Below are 16,101 nucleotides of genomic sequence, written 5' to 3' on the forward strand. Positions count from 1 at the left end.
CCCCGTTCACTCTCTTGCAGTGCCTCTGGCCTCCTTTCAGTTCGTGCAACCAGAGGCTTGTTCCTCTCCCAGGGCCTCTGCATGTGCATGCGTAGTGCAAACCTGCTGTTTGGAGTGGTGGGCCTTAGTCAACCACTCACTGTCCTGCAGACCCAAGCTCAGGGGCCACTTCCTCAGGGAAGCCTTCCCAGACTCCATCCAACCCATCTGCTGTGGCACCCATGGCTCTCCTCCGTCACACTTGTGGCCGGGAGGTGATTAAGGGAGGTGGGGCTCACTTGGCACTGTGAGCTCCCCAAGGGCAGGATTCCACTGGGCTTGTCCGGCACTGTGTCCTTGCCACTGACCGGGGTGGCCACCCTTTAAAGTCTGCTGAATGAATGAGTGAATAATTCGGTGAGCATGTGCATGAGGCAGTGTGGGCCTGTGTGGGGTGAGGGTGTGGACACTCAGGTGTGGATCCCTGGCCTCAAGGGCATCCTTTGTGTCCCCAAAGCCTGTGTGTGTACCATGTGTATATCAGACCGTGGGACGGGGAGGTCCCAGGGCAGACCCCCTGCCTGAACTCTACCTCCCTGCCTCTGTCTTCAGAACATGCCGATGGCCTGTGCCACCGCCTCACCACCGTGTGCCCCACATCCAAGCCACAGACTCAGGGGCTGGCCAAGGATGCCTGGGAGATCCCTCGGGAGTCTCTGCGGCTGGAGGTCAAACTGGGCCAGGGCTGTTTCGGAGAGGTGTGGATGGGTAAGGCCTTGCCTCTGCCCCCAGAGGAAACCATGGTCCCCTTGGGGGGGCTCTGGTGTCCCCAGTCGAGAACCAGGGAGATGTCCATCCCATAGGACAGCTCAAGGTCCCAGGGCTCCCCCACAACCCTTCACCTCCATGAGTCTCAGTTGCCTCTGCTGAACAGTGGGCTCTATTTTTTTTTTTTTTTTTTAAGATTCTATGTATTTATTCATGAGAGACACACAGAGAGAGGCAGAGGCAGAGGGAGAAGCAGGCTCTCTGCGGGGAGCCCAATGTGGGACTTGATTCCAGAATCCCGGGATCACGCCCTGAACCAAAGGCAGACATTCAACTGCTGAGCCACCCAGGTGCCCCCAGTGGGCTGTGTTTTAAAGGTGGAGCTCCCCCACACCTCTGCAAACCATGGCACCTGTTTGCCGAGAGCTGCTTGGGGCTGGGCATCCCGATTCCCCAAAGATGCTGTGTGGTCCAGGCCAGGTGGCTCCACTGTGAGTCTTAGTCCTCCTCAGTGTAAAGTGGAGATGAGGATAATAGGACCCACCCGCGGACTGTGAGAGAACGCTGGCCCAGTGTGCATCCACACGTTAGTGCTTAGCCGCGGGACGTGAAGCCTCAGCTCTCAGAGGGAGTGCTTGGAAGCACAAGGTCTGGCATGTTCTGGGCCTGTTCACGATCTCCTGTCTAACCCTGGAGAAATGGCAAAACTGTCCTTGAAAACAAACACCATGAAACCCTGACAAAACGCAGGCACCCTCTGCTTGGTTCCTGCTGCCACAGAGGAATCAGGGAGGTTGGTGTGAGACAGGCAAGACAGTCTTAAGCCCGTGGCTTCAGCTGGGGAATCATCATGTGCCGTCATGTAAGCCCCAGTGTTCACTTGGCACCACTGTCTCCACTTTCCTCCTCTCAGGGGAGAGCAAGGACAGTTCCTGGGTGGGAGGCCCTGCAGGGACACAGGCCTGCAGGCTGGTCAGGCCAAGTCAGGAAAGGGGAAGTGCTGGCTTTTAGCTGGGGAGAGGGGAGGGGGATGTTCCGGAGACTGCAAAGACTCATTCCTGGCACACGTGTGTGGTAGTAGCTGTGGACACTGCAGGTAGACTCATGAAGTGGCAGGTACAGATCCCCAGACATTGTGCTGGAGGTGCCCCAGAGGTAGGCCTGGGCCCCCACTCTCAGATGGAGGCCCAGAGACTGGGAGGAATGGGCCCAGGGCCACTCATCAGAGGACCTTGGGTCCAGTGTGCTAAGAACTCGGATTAAACACGCTGCTCTAGCACACAACTTCCCCCAAGGCCTCTCAGTGTGAAAATCCAGATAATAATAAAATGACAAGTGTAACTATTATTTACCGAGCCCTCACAGTCGGTTGGGCCCAGAGCCTAAAATCTCATTTAATTCTCAAACAACCCCGCAGGGAGACACTATAACATCTGCATTTTCCAGAGGAGAAGACGGGCTCAGAGAAGGGAACTGACTGGCCCACGGTCTCACTGCTGTCAGGAGGCAGAGTTGGGCTTCAGACCCTGGCCAGTCTGACCTTCATGCCCTCTGTGTCTGGTCCAGGCCTTGCTTTTTAGAGAGCATGCCTCTCGTGGAGGTGGCTTTGTCCTGAGGCCAGCTCTGCTTCCCCCGCCAGCCCCATTCATTTGCTAACTCCTGACTCACCTCCTGTGTGCTGCCCAGAAGGAACACGGTCACTCAGGAGAGAGTAGTTGAGTTTTGGGGCCATGATTGTCCATCTCTTTGGTGAAAGTGCTGCTTTTTGGGACATTCCTAATAATGGCAATCCCAACAAAAGATCAACGGCCACTGTTTCTTGAGTGTGTACCAGAGATTCATTCCATCCTTTTAATAACTCCCTGAGGAGTGGCCTGTCGTGGTTCAGAAAGGGGCTGGACCTTGGCTGGGCTTGTCACGTGGCTAGGGAGGCCAGGGCTAAAACTGGTACGCAGGCAGGCAGATGCGGGTCCCTGTGGGATGTAAATAGGGGGACCTTCACTGAGGCAGCCTGTACCCCTGTCCACAGGAACCTGGAACGGAACCACCAGGGTGGCCATCAAAACCCTGAAGCCAGGCACGATGTCTCCAGAGGCCTTCCTGCAGGAGGCTCAGGTCATGAAGAAACTGAGGCACGAGAAGCTGGTGCAGCTGTACGCGGTGGTGTCTGAGGAGCCCATCTACATCGTCACAGAGTACATGAGCAAGGGTGAGGCCCGAGAGACCCGCGTGGAGATGCATGGGGCAGTCCCTTCCTGGGCAGGAGGGCACGCGCTTCATGTCCCCCCAGATCTAGAGTGTACATTTTATTTTACAAATATATTTTTTAAAGATTTATTTATTTATTTATTCAGAGAGAGAAAGAGAGAGAGAGAGAGGCAGAGACACAGACACAGGCAGAGGGAGAAGCAGGCTCCGTGCAGGAAGCCTGACGTGGGACTCAATCCCGGGTCCCCCGGGCTGCTGGCGGCGCTAAACCACTGCGCCACCGGGGCTACCCTAGAGTGTACATTTTAAAAGGTGGAACAGAATAGAACCAACTTGTCATGTCAATGGAAAGTCAAGCCAAAGGTTGCCTTTCTCATTTTGTTTTGTTTTTAATGATTTCCCACAATGCATCTTTTCTCCCTCCAGTTTGCTGGTTTTCTAAAGCCATCTGTCATTCTGCATCTGAAAGAGAAGTCCCCCAACCCTCCAAGCTGAGCCACTTCTGGGACAAGTCCCTGGCTTGACCTTTACTTAATTTTTAAATTAGTTGAATTATTCAAAATGTGCTTTTCAGAGGCATAATTTGCAGATGATAGAATCCAATATTTTAAGCATCCAGTTCGATGAGTTTTAACAAACGGACACTCTGTGTTTCCCTTACCACGACTGAGCTACAAGAGATCTCCCCAGAAAACTCTCTTGTTGCCCCTTGCAGACAAGTACCTTCCAGCGCTCAAGGCAGGTAGTAGCTCTCTCTCTGTCATCACGGGTGTTTCTTCTAGAACTTCACACGTGTTCTCATTTACATCCGAGGTTCATCCTTGTCACATGTATCAGTAGTACGTTTTGTTTCTATCGCTGGGCAGTAGCAGTGCATCGCAGGGACGGACCACAGTCTCTGTGCTCCTGGAAGGAGACATTGGGTTGTTTCCCATCCCACTTTGCCTTCTGAGTGATGAATGCTGAGAGAGTCTTCCTTCCGAGACGGGTTTATGTGAAATCTGCTGTGCCGCTTAGAGCGAGGCTGGCCTGCGGAGGTGGACAGGATGTGGGAATCGCTGCTTCCTGGCTCAGGGAGGACAGGGCCGGGACTAGTGCCGCTTTCTTTCCTCCCAGGGAGTCTGCTGGACTTCCTCAAGGGGGAGACAGGCAAGTACCTGCGACTACCTCAGCTGGTGGACATGGCCGCTCAGGTGAGTCCACCCCTCCCACCTCTCACAGCCTTGGCCCTAGAACACTCCGTCCCTCTTAGCTCAGTAGCTCAGCTGGTTTTATCCGCATGAGGGATCCCTCCAGGCAGCTTGCCTTGACTGCCCCCCACACTCTTGAATCTCACCACATTTACCACCGGGCAGAGAAAAGAACCTTTGCTGGGCCAGTATCCGAGGTCAGTGAGGAGGTTATTCAGTCACTCAATAACCATGCATTAGAACTTGCTTGCTGTAGGTGGTGCTCAACAGTCATCTCTTCATTAATCCTTATCCCAATCAGGGGAGGTAGGACTGGCTGTCACTCCGTTTGACATAAGAAAACAGGTTCAGAGAGGGGACTCAGGACAGCAGGCAGGACCTGGCACTCGCCTGTATCGGTGGGGCATCTGGGGCCTCTTTTTCATGGTCACCTGCCTTCCGGGCTGTATCTTGTCTATGTTTCCTCTTTGCCCTTGCCCTTTGTCCTGCATTTCCTCTTTCTGCTAAGTGCTGGTCCTGCTTTCTGTGCCAACGGTGCTTATTGTAAGCAGACTTTACTAGCCAGAAGGGTAGGGCATCTGATTGGCTCTCTGGGCATGTGACCCGTGACCTTGGGGACAGGGGGGCAGGGGTGGTCCCTGAGCCGGGTTCCTTGGGTTCTGCCCGCAGATCGCCTCAGGCATGGCCTACGTGGAACGGATGAACTACGTCCACCGTGACCTCCGTGCTGCCAACATTCTGGTTGGAGAGAATCTCGTGTGCAAAGTGGCCGACTTTGGGCTGGCCCGGCTCATTGAAGACAACGAGTACACCGCCCGGCAAGGTGGGCAGGGTCTGGGTCCTTGCCATCTGGCCTTCTCTGAGCCTGTTTCTGCCTCTGTCCAGTGAGGATGAGAGTGGTACCTCCTGGCAGCATGGTCATGACACTCTACTGAGCCTCCCCTGATCTTTCTCCCTCCCGCAGGTGCCAAATTCCCCATCAAGTGGACAGCTCCGGAAGCGGCCCTCTATGGCCGATTCACCATCAAGTCAGATGTGTGGTCCTTTGGGATCCTGCTGACGGAGCTCACGACAAAGGGGCGGGTGCCCTACCCCGGTAAGAGGGCTCTCTGTGGCCCATCTTTGATCCCTGAACCCCTCTGCCCTGGTGATCTAGGGCAAACCACACCCCTTCCCAGGCTCAGTTTCCCCATCTGTATAATAAAGAGGTTGAGTATCCCATCTTAGGGGCTCTCTGGTCAGGGCTCTCTGCCATGGGAGGGGACTTACCCGTGATCACACCCCCCTGCCCTAGGCGAGAGGTCATCTCTGCTCTCCTCATCATCCTCCCCCCACCTGGCTTTCCTCACAAGAGCCAGTCTCCTCATGCTTCCCTCTACCCACAGGGATGGTCAACCGCGAGGTGCTTGACCAGGTGGAACGGGGCTACCGGATGCCCTGCCCGCCTGAGTGTCCCGAGTCCCTGCACGACCTCATGTGCCAGTGCTGGCGGAAGGAGCCTGAGGAACGACCCACCTTTGAGTACCTGCAGGCCTTCCTGGAGGACTACTTCACATCCACCGAGCCCCAGTACCAGCCAGGAGAGAACCTATAGGGAGCAAGCTACAGGGCCAGACTGGCTTCTCGGCTTGGATCCTGGGCTGGGTGGCCCCTGATGTAGGATCTTGCCTCCCTCCGCCTGCCTGCATTGATCCCCTCTGTGGGGCTGAATTGTCAGTGATGAGGCCCCTCCCTCTTTTGTGGCATGGAAGGGCTTGGGGCCTGGGGTGGCCTCGGGGACAGGGTCCAAGGCTGGCACAGTGACTGCATCCCGGTTCTTGCTCCGGCCACATGTGTCCCCCCAGCCTTCCCTTCTGGAGCTCTGTGCTGCTCAGCAGGAGGAAGCAGGAAGAAGGACGGGCTGCTCCCCACATTGGCTCCTTCCCACTTCCATGTCATCCCAGGTCTGCCTCCAGAGCTGGCCGAAGAGCCTTTCCAAAGAGGAGTGATGGGCCCCTGGCCCACGGCCTGCCCGCCACCCTACCCCTTGCCGTCCATTTCTGAAACACCTGTTGGTGGAAGCTGCTGGCTCCAGGCCCCTCTGCCACGGCTCCCCGGCTGGGCAGCTGAGGTGTAGCTTGACTTCATGGTGGTGGGTAGGGTGGGCACCCCCCTCAAGTCCTGTTCTTAGACCCCACGGACCCTGAGAGATCACCAATTCCTTGTCCTCATAGTACCCCTGGGGAAACAGTCCAGAGAGGGGATGTGACTTGCCCAAGACCACAGAGAAGTTCAGGGTTGAGGTGGGTTCGGAACCCGGTGCTCCCTCTGTCTTCCTCAGGAACCAACAAGATTGTCCTTGGAGGCAGCGTGGACAGCCCAGGGCAGCCTAGGGGACCAGGGGCCTGAGGCTGAATTAGAGATAGCAGAGAGAGTCCTGCTGCCACTGCCTGCCTGGCGTGGCTGCTGTGCAGGGAGAGAGTGGAGGGGGACGGAGGGCGGGGCTAGGAATGAGGGGTGACCATGCAGGCGTTGGGAAGATGTCGAACAGAATGTGAGTGGTTCTCATCCTTGGGGCCAGCCAGCATGAAAGAGAGTGAGCTCCCAGGCTCCGGACGCAATTGAACAGAAATAGAAGATCTAAGTGGTTGGGCGGTCCTGGCCTCAGGAGGAACCCCAGTTTGTCCTGTGTCATTTCAATGCCTGGCGCCTGCCCTCCTCCCCAAGTTGGCACCCCTTAACTCATGAGCGGGGAAAGGAGTACCTAATGCTGGGGTGGGAGAGGATGAGTGTCCGCTGCTATGTGCCAAGCCTGGCTGTGCTGGCGGTGTGACCTCGGGTGGCCCCTGCTTCCTCCCTCGGCTGCAGTGTCTGCCTTCATGTGTGGCCGTGGCCTCTGCAACTGCTCTGCTCCAGACCCTGTGGCCTGGCATCACTTGGTGAGCCCCGCCTGGGGCATCCGGAGGCTCTCTGGCCCTAGCTCTGGTGTTTAGCCTTAGGGTATGTGGTGGCTCCTCCCTGGGCCTTGGTGTGCCCATCTTAAAAGGGGTGGCTGACGGTTTGTGGGCATCTTGCCAAGGGCCCCATGTGTGTGTATGTGCGTTGTGTGTGTGTGCACATGTGTGTTCTTCCATGTATGTCCATATTTAACATGTAAAAATGCTCCCCTGCTCTGTCCCCGAGACATGTTGTACATTTCACCCACAGCCCCCCATCATAGCAATAACATTCCTGCTGCCAGGGGTGCTTGAGCCAGCCAGGCCCTGCCAGTGGGAAAGGAGGCCAAGCGGTGCCTGCCTATGAAATTTCAACTTTTCCTTTCATACATGTTTATTACGCAAGTCTGCTGTCCGTCCCAGTCGGATCTGGGCTCGCTGACCCCGGCGTGCTCTCAAGTCCCCCTTCCAGCTGCCCGGGGCCCTTTGTATAAGGTGTCCTAATACTGTTTTGTTTTGTTTTTTTAAATAAACAGTGTTTTGTAGATTTCAGATGACTATGCAGAGGCCTAGGGGACCCTCAGCTCTGGGCAGGGCCTGGGGGTCCCAGATTTCACGGCCCAGGCTTGGGGGGGAGGGATCCAGAATTGGTTGTAAATACTTTGCATATTGTCTGATTAAACACAAACAGACCTCAAAGTTTGGCCTGTGGTTTATTGAGCATCTACCGTGTGCTGGAGAGTGAGAGGGGTGGGATGTGAGGACAGACTGTGGTGGGAGGGGCCTTGTTCGGGCCACGCTGGTGGCTAGAGGGCTTTAGGCCAGGGGGAGACGTGATCAGATTGGAGACAGACTGCACCTGTCTGCACTCACCAGAGTGAGCACATCTGGCAGAGGCTGGCTTGTGTCTGACATGCACCAGTGAAGCCAGGACTCCCACAGTGTGAGCCATTCAGGATGCAGATGCCCTGGGTGGATGGTGGCAGTTGACACTCTGGGGGCCGGGAGGGACTGTCAGGCCTGTGTGGGGTCACAGGCGTGCTTACAGGGTGATGTGGCTGTGTGTGTGCTGTGTTTTGCAGGAGCGCCAGGCTGGGGTGGAGCTGGATCCACTCTAGAGAAAAACCCAAAGACCTTTCGTCTCCTCCCTTTTCCCTCACCACTAAGGGACACAACTGGGTAGTTATTTGCGACAGTCTATATGAAGACATTTATCTTACGTGAGAACGTGAGACCACACATGTGTTCGTGTGTCACCTCTGGCCGTAATAAGGGTCCAATTAAAAACAAATTTCAGAATTAGGACATTTCTCTCTGCAGTAGTATTTTCATAAGCCAAATCCCATAGTATCCAGGTCAGAATGGACACCCAGAGACTCCATGGGTATGGGCATGACTTGGGAGCGTAAGAGCATGGATGTTTGTGGCATGTGTCCTCTTTGCTCCTGGGACTGTGTGCCTAGGACGTGTGTGCCTTCGTGTTCACGTGGGTATATAAGTTTACCCATGGGTGTCTGTGTAGGTGTATGTGGACATGTGTTCGGGTGGTTTGTGAGTCTGGGGCTCCTGGGACTGTGTATCTAGCTGTGTGAACCTTTATGTTCACATGGGTGTGTGAATGGGAGGTCTGCCCGAGGCTGTGTGCATCTGTAAATACACATGTCCAGGTCGTGTGCCAGCCTGCAGGCTCCTGGGGTAAGTGTGTACCTGGGTATGAGTGGGGTGTGAAACCAGTGTGTCTGTTTTCTCCCGCTGTGTGTGCAAGGATTTGTGTGTAGCACATGAATACAAATGCAGGTAGTTGGTGCCTGAGCTTTGGGCTCCGGGGGCCGGGCACCGATGCGTGCAGCTGGTTCTGTGGGATCGGAGGGCGCACACAGCGTTGGCCGCTCCTGGCAGGGCCCACGTGCGCTGGGCTGGGGCTGGAGGAACTCAGGAACACGTGCCAGCAGGCCAGGGGTGTGCCTCAGCCCTCACGGGGACAGGGACAAGGCGCTCACCCTGCACGGCAGGTGGGGAGCACACCTGTACGATGCTGGGTGGTGGGCCCAGGGCGTGGGGCCTCGCTGAGCCCCCCTTCTCTGCACCTATCTTGCTCTGCATTTCTCTGTGTCTCTCTATCTCTGTCTCCGTCAGTCTCCCGCCTCTGTCGGCCTCTCCAGTCTCTGGCTGTCTGACCCTGGCTCTCTGTCTCAACATTTCTTTTTCTTTCTTTCTACTCCCCTCCCCCCCCCCCTTCTCTATAGTTTCCAGCGCAGCTCTGTGCGCTTCTGAGTTTCTGTCTGTTTCGGGCTGTTGCTGGCTTCTCTTTTGCTCTGTGCCTGGCTGCTGTCTCTCTCTCTCCTGTTTCTCTGTGTCTCTGTCTCACACATTTTCTTCTTCATCAATCTCTCTGGCTTCTGACTCGTCCTCAGGCCCTCCCACGGGTCCGTGCTTCTGCCCAAGCTCTTTACACGATGGAGAATGCCCTTTCTTTTCTCTCTGCAACGTGGCAAACTCCTATTCATCCTTCAAAACACATCTCAGAGGCCACAGACCACCCGTCGGAGCTTCCCCTGACTCCCCTGGAACTTGCAAACGCTGCTGTGCTCGTTCACAAAGCTCACCCACTAGAACAAGAGCCTGAGGGCCTGGGGAAATTCTAGCTGATGCCCCCAGATCTGGCCCACATGGATGGCGTCGTCTGGTCAGGGAAGGGAGGCGGGAAAGCTGCTGTCTCCCCCACCTCTCGTCTCTGGCTCCTCCTCTGGTTTTGATCCCTCTCTCTGGGCTGCTGTCCAGTTTGCTTTTGCTCGACTTGTGAGAGAGACAGTGGAGAGGTGAGAGGTGAGAGGTGTGCCGTCTGCTGGGGCCACTGCCCCACAGCCCCTCTGCTTGCTCCTCCTGCAGCCCTGTCCTGATTCTAGCCCACTTCAGGGGGTGGGAGACCTGGGCCCCCCACGTCCTCTCCACCTTCCCTTCCTGGACTCAGTGTTTTTCTTATGCCACATGCTTTTTTTTTTTTTTCCTTGGAGGAAAATGAGATGCTTTCCTTCATGAAAAAAAATGATACATATTCCTTATAGCAAAGTAGGAAAGATGTAGTAAAACACACACAAAAAAACACCATACTCGGGCAGCCCGGGGGGCTCAGCGGTTTAGTGCTGCCTTCGGCCCAGGGCACGATCCTGGAGACCCTGGATCGAGTCCCGCATCGAGCTCCCTGCATGGAGCCTGTTTCTCCCTCTGCCTGTGTCTCTGCCTCTCTGTGTCTAAGTAAATAAATAAAATCTTAAAAAAAAAAAAAAACACCATACTCTGTGCCCCCTAGCCCATCCCTCCCACCTGGAGAGCGTGGGCCACGTGTCTCTGTGCGTGTCCCTGGAGGTCTGTCGTCTGTTCTCGGCCCATCGGCCTCCGTGTTCCCTTGTCTCTCTCTCCCTCTCGGAGTGTGTCTGTCTCTGTCTCTCCGAGCTCCGGCTCACGCTCACTGGCTCTCACTGTGGGCTGCTAGCCCGTTCAGCCATACATTCACGTGGAAAACTCGTCTTGAAGATCTGCCCTGGGCCCGGTGCTGCCGTGGCCCGTGTGGAGGTGTGAGCAAACAGCCCCCCATCTGCCCTCCGACTGCCGGTGTATCTGTGTCAGGCCTTCTGTGCTGGTTGTGCTTTCGGCTACTGCACTTCCAGTGTGTGTGTGTGTGTGTGTGTCCCTGTGTGTGTGTGGTGTGTGGGCCACATGCGCATCCCTGCTCCCTGCAGCCTCCCAAGCTGTGGCTCTCTTCATTCCTCCTCTACTCCTTTCATCCCCTCATGAAACTCTGACCCGACCTGTGCCGAAGGCGTGTGCATACACACACACATGCACACATGCACACACGGGTGCACACACACCCACCCACTCGTGCACACATACACATGCAAGGTCCATTGTCTGCATTTCCTCTCATCTCATCTTTTCCCATTTTTCTCTCCCAGGCCAAAAAGCTGTGGTTTGCAGAGAAAAAGAGAGACAGACAGAAACAGAGGCAGAGTTGGGAAGAGCCAGGGAAGGAGTTCTGGATGGGTAGGGGGAGATGGAGCCCTGTCTGTCTGTCTGTCATTCATCCAGGCCTCGCGGTCCCCAGCCCTCCCCACCGGAGGGCTCTTCCCACCCAGTGCCCAGACCTGTGCTGCCCTCAGAGGGTGACCCCTGCGATCCTGAGTCTGTGTCTCTCTGTCTGGCGTCCGTCTGCTTCTGTTCCCCCCCACGCCTCCCCCCTTACTATGGTCTCATTCACTGTTTATCTTTTTCTTTGCCCCCTCCCCTGGGTGGGGTGTGTCTGTGTGTCCTTGTGTGTGTGGCTGGAGCTCTGTGTCTTTCTCTGCCTCCTGCCTCCACGTCTCTGCAGTTTTCTTAAAAATCCTCCTTTCCCACCTCTGTACATATGTCTGGGTGTGAACATCTCACCCACCCTCTTTCCCTTCCCCAGGACTCCTGGGACTTGGCCTTCAGGGTGATTTTTTGCCCACATGCCATCCTAACCCCAGACTTAGTCCCATGCTCTGTCCAGCCTCAGCCCCAAGGCCTTCCTCCAGGACGGTTTCCTTGCCAACCCTTCCCTGGACACCTCATCCTCCCGCACCCCAAACTCAACCACTCCCTGTCTACTCCCACCCCCTCTGCAGAGGGCCCCCTTTGACTCTGGTGGGCCCGAGTTAGCTTTGCCTTTGTGGGTCCCTTCCTCCATAGGAAATATGCAAAATTAGTTTACAATATTGGTGCAAAGTCAAATTTATAATTAACTATGAAAACATTGTTTGAGGGGCGCCTGGCTGGCTCAGTTGGTGGAATGTGTGATTCTCGATCTCTGGGTCATGAGTTTGAGTCCCAAGCTGGGTGTAGGGTTTAGTCAAAAAAGAAATTGAGCTAATAGTTTGTCTTCTGATTTTAAGAGAAATTAATTTTTTTGTGGGCCCCTAAAAATACTGTGGGCTATAGATTTACTGAGCCTCTCCTCTGAGCCAGGCGGGGGTAAATGCTGCTCCCGGCAGGCCATGTGTCCTCTTTGCCTTCTGCCCTCTCTGTTCCTGCTTCTCCATTCCGCCCTCTGTGGTTTGCCCTTGACTTCAGTGCGGGTGCATCAGAGCAAGGTGGGGTGCGTCACCCTCTCCCCCACTGCCTCTGTCTCTCTATGTCCAGCTCTCTCTTGCCCTAGCAGGTTTGTCCTTTTCTCTAGGGGTCCCCCCATTAATTCATTTATTCCTCCAACTAACATGTGGCCCTGCTGTCTGTGTGTCTGGCTCCCCATCTGTCCCTCTGTGGGCTTCTTGAATTTCCCCTGGGCCTGCTCCTGCAGCCCCGTCCCTTCCCCTCGGCAGGGGCTGGGGCTGGGGGGTGAGTGCTTCCTTCCACTCCTGCCAGAGGCTCCCAGGGCTCTCCCCACCCCAGCCTCCTTCTTGATCATTCCAGGGGTGCCTGCCTGGCCTTTCCATCTCCTCCAGCTCTTGCCTTCCTTCCCTCCACCCAGCTCTTACCCTCTGTGCACATTCACCTGTTCACCTTGTTGCTCCCCAACTTTGCCTCCGCCCACGTGTGTCAGCATTCATGCACTCCCCGGCCCATTCGACAAGTTTCCATTGAGCACCTGCTGTGTGTCTGGCTCTGGTGGGGTTGGAGGTTCAGGGGTGAGGAACAACTTCTGGGAAGCCTGGACACGGACACGGCACTTCCTGCCTGGGACAGACGAGCACAACAGGTGGTCCCGGGGGAGTGGAGATGGGGTCCCGAGTGGGAACGGAGGTGTGGAGGGCTCCCCGAGGACACAGGCCTGAGTGAGGCCCGATGGCGAGGAGCATTGCTGAGGGAGGGGACAAAGGCCAGGAAGCGGGAGCTAGCAGAGCCAGGGTGGGATGGCTCTCGAGTCATCCCGGGGTTGTGACTGTGTGAGGAAGCCCGACAGACAGGGAGACGAAGGGACATCCAGACAGGCCCTGGGGGAGGGCGAGAGAGGCACATGGAAGTCTCCTGCTTTTCCTGTGTTTATCTCCTGTTTCTCTCCTTCCTTTTTCTCTCTGGGGCATCTCTGGGTCTTGTCTTTTCTCTGGGCTTCTGACATGTGTGTGCATGCACATGTATGGTATGTGTGGTGTAGTGTGTGTGGGGTGTGCGTAACCTCTGTGTGGCATGTATGTAGTATAGTGTGTGGCGTACGTGTTATGTGTGTTGTGTGTGGTATGTATGTTGTGTGTGACAAGTGTGGTATATGTGGTGTGTGTGTGGTAGGTGTGGATGTGTGATGTTTGTATGGTGTCTTGTGTGTGTGTGTTGTATGTGATGTGTTGTGTGTAGTAGGTGTGGCATGTGTGACGTGTGTGGTGTGTGTGTGTGTGAGGGGTGGTATGCGATGGGTAGCGGTGTGTGGTGTGTGTGTGAGGGGTGCTGTGTGTGGCATGTGGTCCCTCCCCCTCCGTCGCTGTTGCCCGGATCCTGCATAGGCAGCGCCTCACATGCGTTCAAACATTTCTTTCATTTATTCGGACTTAAAATCCTGATTCGAGCCATTCTTAGGCGGCAGCCCAGGGCGCACGGGTGCATCTCTCTCCCTCGGCTGATCTTTCTCTTCATCCTCCTTCATTCGGTCTCCATCTCGGTTTTCTCTTTCCAAACTCCTCTCTCCGGGCCATTGTGCTGCCTGGTTGTAGACTTCGGTGTCCTGCCTGCACTTGTGTCTGTCACCGCCCCTCCCAGTCTTTCTCCCTTTTTCTCTTTGTTTGCCTGTCGTTGTTTGTCTGTCTGTCTCTGCCTCTGAGCCTTAGCGGGACTCTGTGTGCTCCCGAGCGTGAGGTGGGTCTTCCCACCCAGATGTGACTGCGCAATCACATGTGTGTGTGCACACGGGTGTGTCTGTGTGCCACAACATGCTCCCCCCATTCGCTCAGCCCCCAACACTGGGTCAGTGCTTCTTAGGACTGTGCTTGTGTTTGTGTGGCCCTGTTGGGGGTCCCTGAGCCTGGGCACCCCCCATCTCTGCAGACTTGGGTTTCCAGGGTGGGCAGCTGCTGCCGCCCATCAGTACTCGGAGGGTCACAGCCATCCCCTGGGGGTCTTTCTCCTCTGCTCTTCCTAGAACACTCATCGTGAAACAGCTGCTCCTGCCCAGGTGTGTGTGTGTGTGTGTGTGTGTGTGTGTGTGAGAGAGAGAGAGAGAGAGAGACAGACAGACAGACAGATCTCTCACCCTCTTGCTCTCTACGTCCCATCCCCTCTCTGGCTCCATCTGGATTTTTCAAGACACACTGGTATCTGGGTCTCTCCCATTTCCCCAAACTCTCTTTTTCTCCTTCTACATCCATGTCTGAGGCTCTGTCCGGCATTTGCTTTCTCTGTGCTGATAAGCATATGGTGATCTGTCTGTGTGTCCACCCCTCCATCTGTGTGTCTGAGAGTTATTTCTAGGCCCTGCTCCTAACCCCCCTCCTGGGCCCCCGTGGTCTTCAGCGGCACACTGCTGGGCCATCTGGGCCCCCACACCAGCCTCCATCTCCTTGCGGCCCTTCTGTGTGAGCTTCTTGGCCCCCCACTCCCTCACCCCAGCCCCCGCATCCCTTGAGACCCATCCCGCCCCCTCACCCCACATGTCACAGCCCTGAACAAGTCACCCTGGCCGGGCCATTCCACAGTGGTAGACACTCGCTCCAGCTCAAGGGGCCAAGGTTGGTGATTTTCTTCCTGCCCTGTGGGCCTCCCCAGCATTCAGGTGTCTCCCGGAGTCTCTCCCTTTCCACGTGAGGGTCTTGGCGTCAGTGTTTCTTGGTCACATCACTTTTCTATGTCCGTTTTCATCAGACATGGTCAGGATTTGCTCTTTCACCTGGGCATTGGTGTGTGTGTGCACCTGTGTGTGTGCTTCTATTCCTGGCTCCCTGTCTGATGCACACCTCTTTCCTTCCCCTCTTATCCTTTCTCTCAATAAAAAAATAATAAATACATACCATACATACCATAAAATGCACAAACCTTAAGTGAAAAGCCTCAGTGAATTTTACATGTGTCCACACCTGCAGATCCACCTTCTTGAGTGAGACCCAGGCCTCCCAGTGCCCGGCAGCCCCCTCTCCACGACCACCCCACTCCCAGGGAGCTGCTGTTCTGACTCTTACTGTTCACTCTCATGGGGGAGTGGTGTTCTCACTGTGTGCATGTGTGATGTCCTGCCTGTCTGAGAACTTTCTGGGTTGTTGCCTCCTTTCTGGGAGTCCCTCATCTTTCTTCCTCCCCTCAACAATTGTAGTACCTCCGAAGATGGGGCTGTATGTCAGCTGCCCCCCCTCTTTCCCGCTCCCCCTGCTTCGTCTCTAAGCCATTATTGAATTCTCCTTCCATTCTGTGAGTCACTGCAGGAGTGCGTGTGTGTGTGTGCGTGTGTGTGCGTGTGTGTGTCCCCGCTTGCCCACCCACCACCTCCCCCTCACTCACTGCTTCCCCAACCCACCTCTGCCTCTTCTCTCCCACTCCTGGGGGCTCCATCTGGATTGTTCCAGGTGAGGGACAGCCCAGGTGGCTTAGCGATTTGGCGCCGCCTTCAGCCCAGGCGTGATCCTGGGGACCTGGGATCGAGTCCCACATCGGGCTCCCTGTATGGAGCCTGCTTCTCCATCTGCCTGTGTCTCTGCCTCTCTCTCTGTGTCTCTCATGAATAAGTAAATAAAAATCTTAAAAAAAAAAAAGATTTAGATTGTTCCAGGTGAGTCTGGCCCTATTTCTCTCTCTCTCTCCTCCTTTCTCCCCTCCCTATCTCTGAGGGGTGGGGGAGAGCTGGCTGGCACTGAGCATGTGTGTGCACGTGTGTGTGTGTGTGTGTGTGTCCACCTCAGCTCCAGCCTCGCCCCTGCCTGCTGCCCCTTGCATCTCCCCAGCCCCCTTTGCAGACTCTTTGCTCGGGGTCGACCTTCTGCCCACGGGTCCCTAGTGGGGATCTTGGTGCTAAGCCCCTGACTGGCCCGGGCTCAGGTCCATCTCTCCCAGGGCGAGACCCCCTCCCCGGGTCCCATCCTGTCCCAGAGCTGTCCGTTGTCAGCACC

The 16,101-nt window shown here is 55.7% G+C and overlaps 1 protein-coding gene across 6 annotated transcripts in view; it reads left to right on the forward strand.

The window, feature by feature from the left end:
• SRC (SRC proto-oncogene, non-receptor tyrosine kinase) overlaps positions 1-7,759 on the forward strand; it is a 50,279-nt gene extending 42,520 nt beyond the window's left edge. For all 6 annotated transcript variants that reach the window (XM_072800974.1, XM_072800973.1, XM_072800971.1 and 3 more), the window contains 6 exons: positions 592-747; positions 2,777-2,956; positions 4,072-4,148; positions 4,815-4,968; positions 5,110-5,241; positions 5,531-7,759. In XM_072800974.1, coding sequence (XP_072657075.1) covers positions 592-747; positions 2,777-2,956; positions 4,072-4,148; positions 4,815-4,968; positions 5,110-5,241; positions 5,531-5,739 — 908 coding nt within the window. In that variant the 3' untranslated portion in view covers positions 5,740-7,759. The remainder of the gene's footprint in view (positions 1-591; positions 748-2,776; positions 2,957-4,071; positions 4,149-4,814; positions 4,969-5,109; positions 5,242-5,530) is intronic.
• Positions 7,760-16,101: the final 8,342 nt, after the last annotated feature.

Source organism: Canis lupus, chromosome 26 (assembly GCF_048164855.1).
Source record: "Canis lupus baileyi chromosome 26, mCanLup2.hap1, whole genome shotgun sequence".
NCBI lineage: Eukaryota > Metazoa > Chordata > Mammalia > Carnivora > Canidae > Canis > Canis lupus.